The following is a 20,492-nucleotide window of genomic DNA, read 5'->3' on the forward strand; positions in this document are numbered from 1 at the left end:
TCACATTATTTAACATGTTTAAAAATAATCTCCATTAGGATACTGCTCTGACATATATAATCTACTTCTAATTTTACCCCCTTTCCAGTTCACTGCCAGGTTATGGGGAACTTCTAGTTATAAACCACATTTTATGGTATGATTATTTGCTGAACATGTGAGCTAAAATCACGTTTGATTATAGGAAAAAGTTCTTTCTACTTTGTTCTTGTCTAAACTTCGACTCTCTTTTTTGATAGCAATCGAACAATGCTCCGGCGAATCTCCTTGGTCTTAATGCTATATACAATGGGATTTACAACAGGTGGGAAGAAGAGGTAAGCATTGGCCATCATTACATGAACCAAAGGGGATACAGGTACATGATGTCCAATACGGTGCACCATAGACAAGCCAATCATAGGCACATAGTAAGCCAGCACAGCACTGACGTGTGAGCCACATGTGTTGAGTGCCTTCCTCCGTCCCTCTCCAGTGGCTATTTTCAATACAGTGTGGAGTATGAGTACATAGGATACCACAATGAGTGTTGAATCTAGTCCAAATGTAGAGGTAACAACAAAAAGTCCATAGATATTATTGATGGAAATGTCTGCACAAGGCAAATGAACAAGGTTTGGGTGGAGACAATAAGAGTGAGAAAGGACATTATGACCACAGAAAGGCAGGCGTCTTAAGAGTATGGGTAATGGAGCCATGAGCATAACACTTTTTAGCCCAATTATGATCCCTGTGCAAAGGATACGGGGCAGAGTTAAGATAGATGTATAACGCAGTGGACTGTAGATGGCCACAAATCTGTCCACAGACATAGCCAATAACACACCTGACTCCATAATGGAGAAAGAATGGATGGAGAACATCTGGAAAAGGCATGCATCAAAATCAATCTCAGTGGTACCAAAAAGGAAGATGCCTAGCACTGTAGGCAGAGTAGATGCAGAAACGCCAACCTCAGCTAATGCCAACATGGCAAGAAAGAGGTACATTGGCTGGTGTAGGGAAGCTTCTGTTCTGATGACATGAAGAATGGTGCCATTCCCAAGGAAGATGATAATGTACATCAGGCAGAATGGGATTGATATCCATATATGCTTTGCTTCCAACCCAGGGATGCCAGCAAGGATAAAGGTTGTAGGTAAGAATCCAAAAGAATCATTGGAAGTCTTCATGTTGAAATCTTATCCCATAGGATTGATGCTACCATCAAAATTAGAAACAAACTAGTCAGATGCCATTAATAGTGTGAGAAACATTGAAATTCCAAGGATAAGAAAGAAGAATGAAAATTCAGGTAGCTAAAGTCACTTTTAATAAAAATTGACTGATGACAACTATAAAAACATTTCCACTCTTAAGCGGGTTACAATCTTCCAAAAAGAAAAGTTAAGTGCAAGAAGAAACTAATTCTTCAAACTATAGTATGGTTGTGTATCTGCTTAGAGAAAAATGGCTTGCTTATCCTGGTGTGAAGATAACTGGCCCTATAAAGTTGCTGGGAGAACAGGCTTATGTAGACCCTTTCAGTGAAAGATCTAAATAACATCAGGAAAAGGTGAGCAGGGCTTTCCTAGAAAAAAATTGTGGAACAAAATTTATCACAGAGCCAGGGAGATAGATTTTTGAGCTAAATGTTTTGTATGTGAGAGGCCCAAGGATCAATTTCTGATACCATATATGTTTCCCTGAGCCCCAACAGAAACAATCCCTGACCACAAAGTCTGGAACAGATCCTGAGCACTGCTGAGTATGGTCTCTAAAAAGCAAAATAAATAAATACATTGAGAAATTTAAAAAATAAAATTGATCACAAGAAAAGTGAATTTAAAGAGGCATGTGAATTAGTCATGAGTTGAAAACCTTTCCTGTAAAATGTCTTGTGGCCTTCAAATATATGATCATTTAATCTTTGATAAGGGAGCAAGAAATATGAAGTGGAGCAAGGAAAACCTCTTAAACAAGTGGTGCCAGCAAAATTGGACAATGGAGTGTAAAAAAATAGGCTCAGACCACTACCTAACATCATGCACAAAAGTCAGATCAAAATAAATTAAGACTTCAACATCAGACCAGGATCCATAAGGTACATTGAAGAAGAGGTCAGTAAAACTCTCCACAATTGTGAAGCTAAAGGTAGCTTCAAAGATGAAATGCCGCTGACCAAGCAAGTGAAAGAAAAGATAAACAAATGAGACTATCTTAAACTAAGAAGCTTCTGAATCTCAAAAGAGTGACCAAAATACAGAGATAGCCTATGGAATGGGAAAGGATATTCACCCAATACACTTCTGATAAGGGGTTAATATCAAAGATATATAAGACACTGGTTGAACTCTACAAGGAAAAAAAAATCAATCTCATAAGAAAATGGGGCAATGAAATGAACAGTATCTTACTCCAAGAAGAAATTCGAATGGTCAAAAGGCTCATGAAAAAATGCTCTTCATCACTAATCATCAGGGAGATGCAGATCAAAACAACCACAGAGACTGGCACTTATCCAAAATAACAAAAGCAACCAGTGCTGGCGTGGATGTGGGGAGAAAGGGAGTCCTTCATTTTGGAAGGAATGCAGATTGGTCTAGATTTTTGGGAAAACAATATGGATGTTTCTCAAAAATCTAGAAATTGAGCTCCCATTTGACCCAGCAATGCCAGTTCTGGGAATATACCCTGCAGGTCCGAAAACACACAGTAGAAGCACCATCTGCACTTGTATATCATCGCAGCACTATTCACCATAGCCAGAATCTGGAAACAACCTGAGTGCCCAAGAACAGATGAGTGGATGAAGAAACTATGGCACATCTACACAATAGAATACTATGCAGTTGTTAGGAAAAATGAAGTCATGAAATTTTCCTATAAATGGATGTACATGGAGAGCATCATGCTGAGTGAAATGAGTCAGAAGGAGAGGGACAAATATAGAATTACTACATTCATTTGTGGAATATTAAAAAATATATAGTAGAAGACTAATATCCATGACCAGGGAAAACAGGGATTAGGAGGACTGGTTAATGGTTGGAACTAACCACAAGTGTGTGGGGGTCTGGTGGGTAGGTATGATAGAGAAGAGACAGTATGACAATACTAAATGGAAATGACCACGCTGGACAAGATCTGAGGGTTAAAAGTAGGTAAGAGAAATTTTTGATGACCTTTCAGTATCAATATTGCAAACCACAATGCTGAAAAGAAGACGGGGTGGGGAGGGAGAGGGAGGAAGGGAGAGAGAGAGAGAGAGAGAGAGAGAGAAAGAAAGAGAGACAGAGAGAGACAGAGAGACAGAGAGAGAAGAAAAACACCTGTCATGGAATAGAAGTAGGCAGGGGGTGGGGAGGTGGGGAGTGGGAGTGGTAGGAGGGAATCTGGGGACACTGGTCTGGTGGTGCTGGGAAATGTCACTGGTGGAGGGATGGGTGCTGGAATACTATATGACTGAAATCTAATCATGAACAGCTTTTTAATGGTATACCTCACAATGATTCAATAAAAATGTGAAAATAAAATAAAATAAAATGTCCTGTGGCCCCAGGTAGTGTCCAGGCAAGCTGTATACTGCCTTTTGTTGCCGCTACCTAAAGAGATAGGATGAGGCACTTAGCCATAAAGTCCAGGGCCAGATATCACTGTGGCAGCCCAATCTAAGCAAGTCCCCTTGTGAGCTATTATTATCTCTTAATACCTAGACAACTTCGTGCTTCAAGATATGGATGTTATGTCTAAGGCATGCATTTTCTTGTTCACCTAACTGTCAGCTCTACTGAGAGTAACCCAACTGTCCCAAATGCATGAAAGTTGGAACCAACCTGGAGAAAGGGAGGGGAAACAGCTAATCTCCATTTGTTAAATTCTTCCTCCAGGCATCCACTAATTTAAGCTCTGAAAAATAATATTTTCTTCTTTTTCTCCTTGGAGTGCTATTTTTTTATTTTAATGCGTAATAATATATGGATGTAAAAAAAGACTTTAAAACTCTTGAATTTTTTTTTCATGATGATATCTATAGTCTTTCAATTCAGCCCACGAAGTCACCTTTTGCTGGTCTATTACAACTTCTTTCTGCCTCAGATACACATCTGAATACTCTGCAGCAACACCAGGAAACTAAAGAGACCATCAATCAAGTTTTTCTGGAGAAGAGAAGATGGGGAAGAATGCAAGGGTGGGACGTGGGACATTCCCAAATTGGTACTTATAGCAAATTAGTTTGGGTTAGCACAGTAATAACAGTAAGATTGCACACAGGATGTATTAGGATATATATGTATATATAATTATATTTATTTTGTTTTAATTTTTTTTTAATGAGAACATACATTCTCTACCCATTTCTAAAAGCCAAAAATATATTTCTCGAGTATTTTATTAAAAAGGTAAAGGTAATGGCCCTCCCGTTGATCGTCGATTTGCTCGAGCGGGCCCAGTAACGTCTCCATTGGAGACTTTGTTGTTACTGTGTCTGGCATATCGAATACTCTCGGTATCTTGCCGGGCTCTCCGAGAGGGGCGGAGGAATCGAACTCGGGTCGGCCATGTTGGCCTCTTGTAAGGCGAACACCCAACCCGCTGTGCTATCGCTCCAGCGGTATTTTATTAAAGTATTTTATTAAACCACATATTATTCTGCTTCTGAGTGGAATTGCTCTTCATTCCAGAATATCTCACAAATTGTGCATAACCCCATGTCTTTTCTATACCACTCCAGATGAGCTGCCACTGAAAAGGACAAATTTTATGTATACCTAGGTTGTCCTCTCTGCTGTTATCAGCCACCTTCTCTGCCTCTCTATGCTCTCAAGTTTGATCTCCTTTTTTTTTCTTCCTTTCCATTATCCCTGGTTTTGATTTCCAAAAGCTACCTAGCCAATTAGGAATCAGTTATCTTTCAAAAATTTCTTAAAAGTCATCCATTACTCTGACTTTAAAAGCATTTCAGCTTGGTAGAAGGAAAAAGATTATTTAGTGGAAAGTCTTCTGTAATAATATAGAAATAAGCAGAAAAGAGAGAAGAATGTGACTTACTGAATGCTACATCTTGAATCCTGAAAGTGGTTGGAACAGAAGGTAAATGCTCTTTGCAGCATAACTTTGCCTCTTTAATTAAGCTTTGCAAAGCTCTACTTCTTTCTTTTTAAAGATTTGGGGATCAATCTGTACTTCAGAATATGGTTCTGAGTATTAAATGTGAACCTTAAAAAACAAATGTATATTAGTATCTCCACTTTTATTTCCTCCTCTCTAAACATTCTCATAAAGGATCATTCAAAGTCAAATTGTCCCCAAATTTCTTAAAATAGAACGACAACTCTTTTATTGCCTCATTGATGTTGAGGTTACATCTGGAAGGGATACAAAAACACAAAGACTTTGCACTTAACAAGTGGAACTATAAACATTATGCATTATATAATAAACACAAAGTATTATGATGGCAAAACTCTCTCTAGAAGTTATGACATTCTCTGATATTTTTGCTTTCTTCACTCGTCATCAAGTTATTCTCATTCTCTCACACAGATATGGAAAGTTTAGGTGAACTACAGACTGAGTAAAACTACAGAGGGCTACCTGTGGAGTAAAGCAGGATTCCCACTGCAAACTGTTTTTGAAAGCTGTTTTTGGAGATAGGACAGGGAGATTATGAGTTTGAGCACTCACCAAAAGCAGAACCTACCTTTAGCATCAAGTGAGGCTGGGAAAGCTCACTTCAGCATGACCCTGCCATTTTATTTTGACATCTCCCTAGTTCCAAGGTGAAAATATTGCTCCCACTTTTTAAGCTGATTGGTTCTCGGAAGAGGAGGAATGGATTGGGGCTTGAATTCTCTGAGGAATAATTTTTCAAGTAATTATAAGTAATTACAATTTTCCTCTCCTTCTCAAGGTCCAGGGAAATAAGAATGGGTCCAGGGTAATTATCTCTGTGAAATGAGTATAATAATATTCCTCCACTATGAAAATAAGATAAATGTGTAAATTTCTCTAAGGGTTAGCTAATATTACAACTATTTTAGGACAACTATATCCCAGACAAGTATGTCAATCTACAACAAACATCAACTCCTATTTTATAAGAAGTGTAAGCACAGAATTATTTTATTCAGGGAATCTAAAGGTATTAACAGTGAGAGATGACAAAATGCCAGAGATTCAGCTATAGTTAGAAATAGTTCCATACTGGGTAAGGAGCTAGAACGGAGACAGTGATCACAAAAGTATGAATAGTGATTTTGATTGTAAGGTGACTGGAGAGAGTTAGCTAAAATTGAACATTTCTGGATTTCAATATTAAAGAATATTTAAAGCTGTTGAAGCAATAGTTATGATTTTTTGTAGATGACAGGTACATTGATTAATGTTATGATTCACAGGAGAAAAAATGAAAATTCATGTTGACTATTAAATATTTTTATGCATTTATTTATTTTTGGTTATATTTTTAATTTAATTATTATAATTATAGCTTGCCAGGCTCTGCTGTGCGGGCGAGATACTCTCAGTAGCTTGCCAGGCTCTCCGAGAGGGGCAGATAGCACAGCGGAAGGGCGTTTGCCTTGCACGCAGCCAACATGACCGACCCGAGTTCAATTCCTCCGCCCCTCTGGGAGAGCCCCGGCAAGCTACCGAGAGTATGTTGCCCACATGGCAGAGCCTGGCAAACTCCCCGTGACGTATTCGATATGCCAAACACAGTAACAACAAAGTCTCCAGTGGAGACGTTACTGGGCCCTGAGCAAATCGATGATCAACGGGAGGGCCTTTACCTTTTTACCTTTATTATAATTAAGGACACATGCTTAGAATATTTTTAGTGCTTATGGTTTTGATGCACTTCACCACCAAAAACTGCCCAAAATTTTCCAGCACTTGGCTTTGGATTTTTGTTCATTTGTTAATCTGCTCAACCTACCACCAACCTCCCTTGTCAGTAACCTAAATTTTGTAATCCAAGGTCAAGGGTTTTTTATCATTTGATGCTATCTGTTGCCTCACTTTTTCTCTATATAAATCAAAATTGACTGAGGTCATCCAAAAGTCTGACTCTGACTTATTTTGTTATATTTTATTATAATAATTTTGCTTCACATAAGTTTAAGCCTCAAGTTTTATTCAAATTAAAGCAAACTTCAAGATCTCATCTTTTCTTATAGTTACATAGTATTCCATTTTGTATATATGCCACTGTAGCCATTCAGTAGCTACTGAGACTCCCATCCAAGGTCTCCAATTTTCTTGCCCTGCTTCAGTGCTTTAAATACATTACCTCTTGCTCTAGGTCAGACCTCATTTTCTAGAGTTCCTTCATCGATGAATGACTGATAAAGGGCCTAATCTGCACTGTTCTTGTCCCATTTTTACCCCACTCACCATGTTTATGTAGAACCTCCATGTTAACATTTTGCCCTTTAGGGTTCCCGTTCACATGCCACTTTGTAGACATCCAATAGCTACAGAGACCCCTGGAACGTGGAGAAAATCTCTAGCATATATATATGTAATGCATTGTCGTGCACGTGTGTGTGCGCGCACACGCACAGACAAACACACACACAGACATATATATCTGTATTCTGTTCTATTCTCTCGATGTGAGATGAAAATCCATTGTTTTGATTTGTGTTACCCTTAATGAGTAATAATATTAACATTGTCTTACTGGCTGTATAAGTGCGAGTTTCAGGGAAATATATGTTAATTTACTAATTGTATAATGGGATTATTTGGTTACGGTTGTTGTTGTTGTTGTTGTTGTTGAGCGTTTTGAGAGCTTTACATGTCTTGTGTGCACACACATGCAATGTGTAATAGTTTTTCTCCTATTCCTAGCGTGTCTTTCTATTTTAGGTTGAGTTTCTTCTTCCATCCAAAATTATTTGAATATTCAACTGATGGCCAGTACATTTACTATCTTATTTTAAACATTTCTAAACTGAACATTAAAAAAACTTTTTAATTAAGAAACACAATTAACAAAGTTACTGATAGTTGAGGTCTAGATATGCAATGCTCTAGAACCAATCCCTCCACCATTGTAAACTCCCCTTGACCAGTGTAAACTCTTCACCAGTATTCTGAGTTTCATCTTGTCCCACCTCCAAATCTGTAATCTTGATTGGCATATTATACAGTTTGATTATTGTAGTTTGGATCTCTGTCTTACAGTGTTGTTGACTCTGGTTTGTATATGTAGCTATGCCACTTCCTCACGTTACTGATGTACCTCAGATCTTTGATCCCTGTTTTCACATTACTTCTCTTCCTTTTTATTTTACTCATTCTTCCCTTGATTCCTTTCCTTTTCTATCCTTTTCTCGCCTGTAGTCTGGAATCAAGGGTGATCTAGACATCCTTTCTTTACTACATTACATTACCTCCTCCAGATTTTTTTTATATATTACCAATATGTGAGATCATCCAGTGCTTCTCCTTCTTCTTCTGGCTTAATTAACTACTTCTAATTCCATCCAGGATAGGGAAAATTGCATAATTTCATTGTTCCTTGCAATGATATAGTGCCCCATTGTGTATATATACCTACTCTTGAAAATGCTTTCATCTGTCATTGGACACCATTGGATACTTAGATGATTCCATATATTAGCTATTGTACCAAGTGCCACAATGAATAATGTTATGCACATGTCCTTTGGAATGGATATTTTGTGTCCTGATAATAGATATGCAAAAGTAGAATTGTTGGATCATATGGCAGCTCAATTCTTAGTTTAGTGAGAGCTCTCCATACTGTTTTCAACAGGGGTTGAACTAGACGAAGTACCTACCAGCAATAAATGATAGTCCCTTTTTTACCACATCCCCACCAACAGAGACACTTCTCATTATTATTGGTATGTGTCATTCTCACTGGTGTAGGATGATATTTCGTTCTTATCTTCATTTCGATTTCCTTAATAATAAGTGATGATGAGCATTTTTCCATGGGTAAATTGAACATTTTTATTCAAGCTTTTGTAACCAGGAGCAATTGTAAGAGTATAATTTTTTTAATAATTTGTAAAAAAAGTTAAAAAAGAAATTTTTGCATTAAAGATCTTGTGCATTTTAAAATTTGCATACATAACAAAATAGCTGACAAAATGCCAGACTGTGCAAGTTTATATTACAACATGCAATGTATAAAAATATGCATCATCTACATGTTTATCAGCATGGTATTTTGCCAAGTTTTCTAACTTTAACAGTGTCAGAAGCAAGACCACCTATCATGGACAATATTGAGTAAGGAACCTCACTTGTTTAAGGCTAACCATCTCATTGTCCCCCCCTCCATTTTTACTATTTTCTTTGAATAAAAAGTTGGATTAGCCCCTGTCGAATGGGTTTGGTTTTAACACTGTAGATGATGGGATTGAGCACAGGAGGTACCAGGAGATAGACGTTGGCTAGGAGTAAGCGGATGGCAGGGGCAGCATGCTTCATGAAGCGGTGCACCAGAGCTACACTGATCATAGGCACATAGTACACAAGGACTGCACAGATATGGGACACACATGTATTGAGGGCCTTCCGCCGCCCCTCCCCAGAGGTAATGCCCAGGACTGTATAGAGGATCAGCACATAAGAGATGACAATGAGAAGTGAGTCTAGTCCAAAAGTGGAAGTAACAATGCAGAGCCCCAGAATGCTATTAGGACGCGTGTTCCCACAAGGCAGTTGGATTAGATCAGAGTGAAGACAGTAAGAATGGGAAAGTTTGTTGTGTCCACAGAAGGGCAAACGTTTCAGCAGAAAAGGCAAGGGAAACATAAGCATCACACTCTTCAGTCCAAGTGCAGCACCAGTGCCAGCGATACGAGGCAGGGTGAGGATGGCAGTGTACCTCAGGGGGTTGTAGATAGCCACAAAGCGGTCCACAGACATGGCCAGCAGAACTCCTGACTCCATGATGGAAAATGAATGTATGGAGAACATCTGTAACAGACAGGCTTCAAAGCAGATCTTGTTGGCACCAAAAAGAAAGATGCCTAGGACAGTAGGCAGTGTGGAGGCAGATACACCAAGCTCTGCAAAGGCCAACATAGCTAAGAACAAATACATTGGCTGGTGCAGAGAGGCATATTTCTTGATCACCACCAGGATCAGGCTATTACCCATAAGGGCCACAAGGTACGTGGAACAGAATGGGAAGATAAACCAAGGGTATAGCGACTCAAGACCAGGGAAACCAGTCAGAAGGAAATATTTGGGGGTGAATTGACTGCTGTTGAACATTTTCCTATGTCTGGAGTATGGAGATGTTGACCAAGATAGATGCCAGAGACGAAACTCAGGGTAAAAAACATAAAGGTTGTTAATAGATTGAGAGTATCCTTCAGATTCCTTGGTTGGCCAACTGGTGTCTGCCTTCGAGTCTCTGCTAACTGGTGAGCATCCTTCTAACTAAGACCTGAAAACAACAACAACAACAACAACTATATATATATATATATGTACATATATATATATATATAATTAAGAGTGAATTTGTGTCTTGACCTTTAGACCGAACATGATGGCCACTTAATACCTCTATTGCAAATAATAAACACCCCAAAGAAGAGAGAGAGCAAAAGGGAATGACCTGTCACAGAGGCGGGGTGGGGTAGGAGGTATGGGCTGGGGGTGGTGGGAGGGATACTGGGACCATTGGTGGTGGAGAATGGGCACTGGTGAAGGGATGGGTACTCAATCATCGTATTACTGAAATGCAAGCATGAAAGTTTGTAAGTCTGTAACTGTACCTCACGGTGATTCACTAATAAAAAACACGTACACAAAGTGAATTTGTGTCTTGAAAATTATTATTTCCTCAGAATAAGGGGTCTGATACATGATTTGTGAAGATAAATGATTATATATTCAGAATAAGGAGTCTATCATTCATAATTCCAACTAATTTTTGTACTTGCTTCACAGTATAAATTTGGTGGAAATAAGTTTTTTCTCATATCTCTATCAAGAAACAATATTATGCAGTTTAAAGAAGGCATAACTAAAAAGAAATTGACATAAAGAAAGCTTGAAAATATGATAATATTGTATATCAGACTTTATAAAAAATATTGGAGTATGTTGGATTTTTAAGGACTGATGGAGACAGTATTTAGGAACTATTGCTTCAACAGTGGTATAGATTTTCTCAACAGATAAAAATTCTAAGTTCCCATTATTGCCACTGCAAGGAACATGCAGATTGATTTTGGTGAGAGACACATAATTATCTAGCTTTAAAACTTGATAAAATTTCTAAATGAACTCAATATTCCATACTCTACATGTGTTGTAGATATTCCATAGTCTACATGCGTTGTAGTGTTTCCACACAGTTGGCAGTACTCCCCCACCCCAGCCCAAAATTGAATATTATAATATCTAATGGAAAGAAAGTACTTTGTTTGCTGAAATTTTTGTTAATGGAAATGGGTCAGAAAATTCCTCTATTGTCAATCTATATATTGTAGTGTGATTAATCAATATCTACTGTGTGTATTGACACAAAGGGTAAGACTTCTAGAGTATGGAGAGTTCAACCTACTTTTTTGAAACTGCAGAAATAAAGACAATTTTTATATGTGATGTATTCCTTAATCTTACTGATGTTCTTTGCAGACAGATCTAAGGCAAACAATGCCTAAATATATATATATATATATATATATATATACATATATATACATATATATATAATGAGAAACTCTGCATATCAAGATGTATCTCTGGGCAGATTTTTCACCTACCAATAGAAGGTCAATCACAACATGCATTCGATTCAGATTTTCCTAATTTTCCTCTTCCTACTCTCACTAAATTGATATTTATAATATTAATCTATTTTATGTAAGTATTAAAGTGTATCTGCATAGAAGCATCTATATTATTATCTAATTTTAATTAAAATATTATATATTTAAAAAAGGAAGAAAGATATACAGTTTCTGGAAAGATGTCATCAAAGTTTCATTCATCTACAATTTTATGGAGTTTTAGAGGAATTTTGCCTTTAATTATCTATATGTGAGTAGGTGTTTACCAGCTCCACAATAAATAAACATAAAAGTTCTCTTTAATCTGTGAGATATAAAAAACAGTAGGAGAAGAAAAATTGGCCAAAGTCATCAGAACCGGAGATTTTGCATCAAAATCTGAGATCATTTGAAAGAGGAGTGTCTCAGACAGGAGGTGGAAAGAGGGCAGTCTGGTTATGGGTGTGGAGTTGGAATGATATATCCATTAGAAGTATAATCAACAGCATTATAAATCCTAGTACCTTAGTAAAATTTTTTAATGTGTGAAAGAAGAAAACAAATTGAGAGAGGGAAAAATTATGTCTCATCACATAAAGATAGCACAGCAGAACACATCCCATTGTAACAAACAAAAATGAAACATAAAAAGGACCTGTGAAGTTGCAGTTCAGTGGTAGAACAAAGATATTAAAAGTTTAAGGCATTGGATTTGATCCCCGCAGTGTAAAAAGATATAGATGATAGAATTAGAGACAGAGATATATAGGTATCACATAGAGGAAATACATTAGAGATGGGAATTTGAAGAGATTTGAGATATAGGATTTAGCTGATTGTATAAACTTGTTTTTAAACCCTTAGTATTTACTATCTATAAATTCTTCTATGCAGATCACATTTAAATCTATAAAATGGAGATAAATGTAATCTAATAATCAGCCATTATAAGAAAGTGATACTGACCACTAATGGCAGATGTTAGGTCTTTAGTGTAGATCCATGAATTTTTACTGAAGGGTAAACTTTGTTGATGACACAGGACCCTAGTCTAAGAACTACCTGTATTTACTTATGCTGCTCATCCCCTGAGCCTGATAATTTTTCTAATTAATATTGACCATTTTAAAGAACTACTTCATATCTTTGTTCAGCATATTAATAATATAAGTAATTTATTTTCTATGTTTTAAGTGCTTAAGTCCCTGATATATTCTCAGCCTTTTCTTTGGATTACATAGAGTATACTATTTTTTTTGTAGTTGTATATCTTATTTACTCATCCTGGATGCCATGATTTATATTTGGAATTTCAGAGAATTCTGCATTAGAAGTAGGACAGCTGATGTTGGAGTAACATTTACTCATCTGGACTCTTGAATCAGTGACACTTCCTCTGGTTATCCAGCTTATTATCTGTAAATAATTAATAATTATCATGTATATTTCTTTAGAGTTGTTTTGAGGTTTAAATTCTTAATGTATACTGAACAGTTGGCATGTATTTTTATGTTCAATAAACATTGCAATTGTTGATGAAATAATAATGCCAATGCTACCAGTTAGACATTTTCTATAACCAAATTCCATTTATATATTTCTATCTACAGCCATAAAATAATATGTAAATTATTAAGGTTTAGAAATTTCTGATTTCTGACCCGTTACCAGATACGGTCTCCTGAGTGCAGCCAGAATCACCCATGAGCTCAGAGCTAAGAGTAAACCCTGAACATCACCAAGTATGGTCCTTAAACAAACAAAGAGTGAAACAGAATGGTTTTAAAACTTAATTAAATATATAATTGAAGAAAATACTAATTTGGGTCACAAAATTGTGTGTTCACTGCCCCAGCTTCCTGCATTAACAAAGAGAGATCTATAAAACAGATTCCAGGTGTCCACCCTGAGTTTTCCTGGATCAAAATCTTCTCCAGGCAAGGTATTTTGGACACGAGAAAAGGAGGAATAAAATATTTGCTGGAAATGAACTTCAGCCTAGGTTTAGCTTACCTGAACAGATTCCCCATCTTCTTGATCCCACTGTCTAGCTAGACCACTGGTGCAAGCTCCTCTCTGTAGGTTGAAGGCACTCTGTCCTTCAATGCCCTTGCCTCAGGCCCGGTTTCCAGCTTGTGAGATGGAGATTGGTTCACAATGCCCTTATTTATCACATTTCAAAAACTTGCCCTCTCCTTTGCCCAGATTTGTAGTGAATCACCTGGGAAATACAAATAATCTGGCCTCAGAAAAAGTATTGCCTCTGAACCTGCAGAAATAATTAGGCCTAGAGTATTGGGTCCCAGGAGATGTTCTCAGGTCATCTGTAAGTCAAATTCTGAAAAAATATAGAATAAAAAATTATACTTGAGTATATATATATGTATTTATACGCACCCATAGTGGTAGGGCGTTTGCCTTACACGCAGCCAACATGGCTGACCCGAGTTCGATTCCTCCACCCCTCTCGGAGAGCCCGGCAAGCTACCGAGAGTATCTCGTCCGCACGGCAGAGCCTGGCAAGCTCCCCGTGACGTATTCGATATGCCAAACACAGTAACAACAAAGTCTCCAATGGAGACGTTACTGGGCCCGCTCGAGCAAATCGATGATCAACAGGAAGGCCTTTACTTTACTTACTTTACATGTATATATGTACATATATGCCCATATCTGTGTAAGTACTCCTTACATATATATGAAACTATGTATTTAAATATATAAATATCTGTGCTTGCATATGTGTAAGAATATGCAAAACCATGTTCCTTCATATAGAATTCAACTTGCAAGGTTTTGTGAATTTATGAGCTTTCTATATATTTGCTGAACATTATATGTATATAATTACATCTCTTTATGAATATGTTGAATTTTTATGTTAAAATGCATTTAATAGCATATTTTTGAAAATACTTTAAAATACACTGATAGTTGTCTATATCTTAAATGTTGTTGTTCAGGGATATTCCTGCGTCCCATGAACACTGTAGAAATTACCTTATGCTGAATTTGGTCAAGTAGCACTTTGATTGTGGGTGTTTTTGCTTTTTTGTTCTTGCATTTTGGGTTTTTTTTTTTTTTGCCACACATGGCTGTGCTCAGGGTTTACTACTGGTTCTGAACTCAGAGATCACTCCTGGTTGGCTTAAGGGACAAAATATGATGTTTAGAACACTGATTTTTTTTTCCCCCTTTGACTTAAACTTGGACATTTTGTTCTCAGGTACGTGACTCAAGGACACAACTCTGAAATCTACAGATTTGGAACAGTTTCAGTCTCGATTTGTCTTACTCTGATTATATACTAGTTTTTCATATTCCTCCTGGTTGTGTTCCCTGTTTTTTGGGCTCTGAGAAAACAAGAAACTTATTCTTTCAATGTACCATTCTGATACAGGATTCAGGCTATGTTGCAGGAGCACGAATGTCTTTTGACTCAGAGAAATTGAAATGAAAGCTAAAATTTCATTTTTCTGTTTTTTTCTTTAGTTTTATGTTTTCAGTATTTTTTTTTAAGTATGGACTTTCAATTTGATTTTTCTCCTTAAAAATGGAAATAATTGTACATGCTTCAAAGGCAAAATAAAATTTAATGATCAAGCTTAACTGAGTAAATCTGAAAAACACTAAGTACTCTGAAATTTAGTTAATTGTACTTTGTCACAATCAGAATTTCATTGCTAAAGAAATCCAAGTTTTCTTTAGAATTATCTCTTCTTGAACTCCTTTCTTGTTATTATTGTCCTGTGTTCAGTCATTAATATTTTGTTTTAGCTTTGGAGGTGACTTTATAATTACTCCCTCATCCACCACTCTGAGTGCTAGTTATACACTGTTCCATTGCCTCTCCCTTTACCAGTGTATATTTTCTACCAGCAATGTCCCCAGTTTCTCTCCCTCTTCCTCTCCAAATCCTGCCTCTATGGCAGGCACTTTTCTTCTCTCTCTCCTCTCTCTCTCTCTCTCTCTCTCTCTCTCTCTCTCTCTCTCTCCTTTTCCTTTTGGGCATTATGTCTTGCAGTACAGGTACTGAAAGATTATCATGTTTGTCCCTTTACCTACTGTCTCAGTCATAGTGGTCCCTTCTCTATTCTAACTATCCAACACCCCCCCCCCCCCCCCATACACACACACCACAACCACTTGTGGCAAGTTTCCAACCATGAACCAGTCCTCCTGGCCCTTTGGCAACTATTGATTAGATGATATGTACTACTTGTACATTTTCTTCTTTAGTTTTATTGCAACTTTTTAATTGTTTAATTGATTTTTTGTTGGTGTACAATATTACAGAATGATAGGAATGTAGATTAACATTTGTATATGTATATAGGATTCACCACCTCTATCACCAAAGTTCCTCTGCTGTTTCACTACCAAGAAGACTCTGCTACCCCTTATTTCCATAAACCTCTTCATTCAACAAATTTCTCACCAAGTATAGAAGTTAATTTTGACATTTATTTTCCCACAAATTCTTTTGTAGTATTTATATTCCATGTACGAGTGTAATCATCTACTAAATGCCCTTCACAACTTTATTTCACTTAACATGATCACCTAAAGTAAAAGATGTACTATTTGTATTTTGTATACCAAGAACCTAAGTCTTAGAGAGAATAAACAAATGTAAAACTATGTTGACTTAATCATGTAAGTACTTGATCACTTGACATCCCGTTACTCATCAAATCTCTATCTCCTAGGGACATTTATACTGATTTTCTCTTTCCTTCTAGTCATATATATCAAACAATTAAGTAAAACAATTAATCAAACAATTAATCAAACATTTCAGTCTACTTCTTACCAATACTTGACTTGTTTGGATAAACACAATAAGAGACAAAGATCCCAAACTAAGTTCTCTGGGCTCTTAGTTCTCTGAGAGCAAGCAAGGCTTTTACCGTAAATCCCAGACTAAGTCATTAGGAGAGTTGACTTTGTCCTTCCTCCTGGGGGTCCTGTCTCTTAAGTCATAACAGCTTGTATCAAAACCATGCACTAATGTTTTCTAATCTGTTCCATTTTGATGCCGAGGTAGCTTTGCTACTCGCCCCGGGTCCAGCTCAGTTGTATGACCGGATCTCCCTTTTGGGATATTAGGAACTACAGCAACTGAAGCCTGAGTCAAGTAATTATGGTGGATGCCCAGGAGTGGATATATTTCAAGGTCAACCAACTCCCAAGTACTAGGAGCACAGCATTAATGGTCTTTATGTGTTTAAGCAAAGAACATTTCTTTATAGTAAAATATGAAAAGACTATAGGGGAAATAGAAAAGCAAGTAATTCACTACAAAGTTCAGAATTACTAAAAAAAGTTTTGGCTCATAAGCAACCAGGACTGACTTGAAGAACTATGACAATGAGGGGGTAAAACACAAAGGAAAAGTTAAAGACAAACTCAGGGGATTAAGGGTGCTAATAAGAGCACTGTAAGCTTCTCTGGGAGGAGGAAAAGGGACAATTCACTGATGAAGGCTAAAACATCTTTCAATTTGCTGTTAAAATATATCTTATAGCTAAGAAAATTAAGGCAATCAATTGTGAACTTCCTTATATTTCTCCTCAGCTACACTAATGGTGGTATTTTATTCCGACTTCTTTTATTTCCCAGGGAGAATTAATATCCATTCTCCTACTCAATAATTTCTACCATGTATTTTTTATGGGTAAACATTGGCATCTGTAAGCCATGACTTGCCAATCACACATATTCTTTATCTTATTTTTTTTCTATCTGTATTTTATTTTACCACACAAAACTAATATTTTTAAATATAAATAAATTGATAATCCATAGACATTTCTCTTTAAAACACTTTTATTTGCATCACATCATTACACTTCTTTTATTCTGTACATTTTTTTCTTATTCAGTTATTTTCCGGATTGTTATTTATATTTGCAATTAATTATTTTTAAAGCCTAATAAAATGCAATGAATATAGAAACTTATAAAAGGTGTAGGGAGGAAATTGAATCTATTTCCACAATTGGAAAATTCATGAAAAAAGTTATACAGAGACTAATCTCTTAGTTCTGTTCATGACTCTAATATGGACAAGTGGAGTACAGAAGAGCAATGTGAAAAGTACCCCACAAATCTATAATAAAATTATCTTGATAGATGGGTATAATAAAAGTATTTTGCTGTGTGTAATAGTAATAATTTCATGAGTTAACCCAAATAAAAAGTGGTGATTTAACTTTCCCATTGTCAGCATAATCTTTCACTAACTCCATTATTAAGCAATTAAATTGATAACAAATCAGTAGAGGATGAGATACAAAAGCATCACGTTAAATATTCAAACATTTGTGCAAAAGATAATCATTTTAAATAGAAAAATACCAATTATTTAGTTATAAGTATATGCAGAAATAGTAATAAGCATTAACTTAATTCAATTTTAAAACTAGAACCAATTTTGGCATACACAAACCCATCAAGCTAAATAAGTAAATAAAAAGTTATTTGTGATAGCTCATTCCTCACTGGAATTACCCCATTCTCTTCCAGGGTCTCATTGTATCTTTCCCAGAGAAACCATTTTGAGAATAGCCCTGCGGATCTGCTGGGTCTTGATGCTGTAAATAATGGGGTTCATCAGGGGTGGAAAGATGACATACATGGTGCCCATTAGCATGTGCACCAGGGGTGAGAGGTGGTGCCCAAATCTGTGCACGATGGACAGGCCCAGCACAGGCACATAGAAGCAGAGCATCGCCAGGATGTGAGAGACACAGGTGTTGAGGGCTTTGAGTCGCTCAGCTGCAGAGGCAATGGCCAGGACTGTGCAGAGGATGATTGTGTAGGAAATTAGGATGAAAAGGACATCGGAACCCATGGTCAGCATGATACCGCACAGCCCGTAGAGTCTGTTGAAACGAGTGTCAGAGCAGGCCAGGCGAATCATGTCCTGGTGAATGCAGTAAGCATGAGACAGTACCCCAGAGTGACAATAGTCAAATTTCAAGAGCTTCAGAGAAGGTACAGACGTGAGGATGTGACTTCTTGCACCCAACACAGTCCCAATCACTGCTACACGGGAACCTGTGAGCACAGATGCATAGCGCAGTGGGAATCGGATGGCCACCAGACGGTCCAGAGCCATGGCAAAAAGCACAGCTGACTCCATGAATGAGAAAGAGTGTAGGAAATGTTGCTGGACAACACAGGACACTAGCCTGATCCTGCGGGCATCAAACCACAACACACCCAACACAGATGGGAGTGTGGACATGCACAAGCCCAAGTCTGTCACAGCCAGAATGGCTAGAAAATAGTACATGGGCTGATGTAGAGAAGGCTCAGTTCGTATCAGATGCAAGATGGTAATATTGCCCAGTAGAGCCACAAGATACCCTGCAAAAATGGGCAGCGATATCCAATGATGAGCCCACTCCAGGCCAGGAAAGCCTGTCAGCAGAAAGGTAGACAAGCTTACGTTGGCACCTGGCAGTGTGGACATCCTCAATCTGGAAAAACCTGTTTACTCTAGAAAAGGTGGCAGCACAATGAAAATTACTAGGCCAGTTAGCAGAAGCTTTTCTTACTATCTCTGAGCAATCATCTGCTTTCTGATCTACCTCTGCATTCTGAGACTCATTGACTTCTCAATTAATTATTGTCCTTACCAACAGCCTGTCCTTTCTCTGTATCACCCCCTTTTTCTTTTATCCCCACCAAATCTCCTAAATTCCTCAGTGACTTTAATTCTCAGCAAGGGTTTTTCTTTTTTTCCTATACTAGCTTTAGATCAGCTAATGAAAGAGAAATTTTTTTCTTTCAAACTTCTCTAAAACTGTTAAGTCAGCTCAACTTAAGACTAAATTCAGTCTTAGTAAAATGCAGATTCTTAAAGGTTGTTATTCCAAAATTTTCTGTTTTGCATCATCTTACCACTTAAAGATTTTTTGCAGTAGTCTCTCAGAGAAAGTCAGTAAAACATGGGTGGAACTCTGTGCTCTTAAGGGGTTTTCTTGTTTATTTTTGTTTTGCTTTTGTTTGTTTTTAAACCAGACACATGACATCAATGAAGTAATTGTCCTCTGCATCTTTAGCAATTTTTTCCTGTGTTGAAATATTTTCACAGCTCTCTTCCTCCTTTCCAGGGAAATGTTTGCACATAATAGATCTGTGAGAAGAAGTAAAATATTGGAGTCTACATCAATTGGGCTGGAAAATTTGAGATTCTCATTTCTTGCTTGTTGCAATTCTGAATCACTCCATTGCAAAGTTCATGCCAATTTTGGAGAGAAGCACCCAGGATATGTATACAACAATGAACCCCTAGCTGTACCCAGCCCTGAGAGGCTCCTCACTTCTACCCTAGTCTTTGGACTGTCCTTGCCCTCTGCATGTCATCTTAGTACTGGAGGTTTCTTCAAGGGAAGCTCATCTGAATGAACTATTGAAACCTTCTCAGTGGAGTAGAAAATGTGATAGAAGCCTTTATGGAAGATTTTTTTTTCTTTTTGGGTTGCACCTGGTGTTGCACAAGGGTTGCTCCTGGCTCATGCACTCAGGAATTACTCTTGGCGGTACTCAGGGGACCATATGGGATGTTGGGAATAGAACCCAGGTCAGCCGCGTGCAAGGCAAACACCCTACCTGCTGTACTATTGCTCCAAACCCTTTGGAAGATTTTTCATGGAAGATTTTCAGATTCTTGCAGGTGGAGGCAGAGATCTACTCATGGTAGATCTTGTGACCCCCTAAGACAAGCTT

The 20,492-nt window shown here is 37.4% G+C and overlaps 3 protein-coding genes across 3 annotated transcripts; all 3 read right to left on the reverse strand.

Annotated features, from left to right (window-relative positions):
• Positions 1-212: 212 nt before the first annotated feature.
• Positions 213-1,172, reverse strand: LOC130025268 (olfactory receptor 51I2-like). The gene has a single exon (XM_056116220.1). The coding sequence runs from the start codon at positions 1,170-1,172 to the stop codon at positions 213-215; it is 960 nt and encodes a 319-aa protein (XP_055972195.1).
• Positions 1,173-9,306: 8,134 nt separating this feature from the next.
• On the reverse strand, positions 9,307-10,242 carry LOC130025303 (olfactory receptor 51I2-like). The gene has a single exon (XM_056116260.1). The coding sequence runs from the start codon at positions 10,240-10,242 to the stop codon at positions 9,307-9,309; it is 936 nt and encodes a 311-aa protein (XP_055972235.1).
• An 8,043-nt stretch (positions 10,243-18,285) lies between these two features.
• LOC130025438 (olfactory receptor 51L1-like) lies at positions 18,286-19,359 on the reverse strand. Its single transcript, XM_056116385.1, has 2 exons — positions 19,352-19,359; positions 18,286-19,240 (listed from the first exon to the last, which is right to left on the reverse strand). The coding sequence occupies exons 1-2, from the start codon at positions 19,357-19,359 to the stop codon at positions 18,286-18,288; spliced, it is 963 nt and encodes a 320-aa protein (XP_055972360.1).
• Positions 19,360-20,492: the final 1,133 nt, after the last annotated feature.

The sequence above is a fragment of the Sorex fumeus genome, unplaced genomic scaffold (genome assembly GCF_029834395.1).
Source record: "Sorex fumeus unplaced genomic scaffold, SorFum_2.1 ptg000030l, whole genome shotgun sequence".
NCBI classification, from domain to species: Eukaryota; Metazoa; Chordata; class Mammalia; order Eulipotyphla; family Soricidae; genus Sorex; species Sorex fumeus.

Excerpts from the sequence above, each read along its gene's own strand:
- LOC130025268 (XM_056116220.1), bottom strand. The coding sequence starts at position 1,172 with ATGAAGACTTCCAATGATTCTTTTGGATTCTTACCTACAACCTTTATC.
- LOC130025303 (XM_056116260.1), bottom strand. The coding sequence starts at position 10,242 with ATGTTCAACAGCAGTCAATTCACCCCCAAATATTTCCTTCTGACTGGT.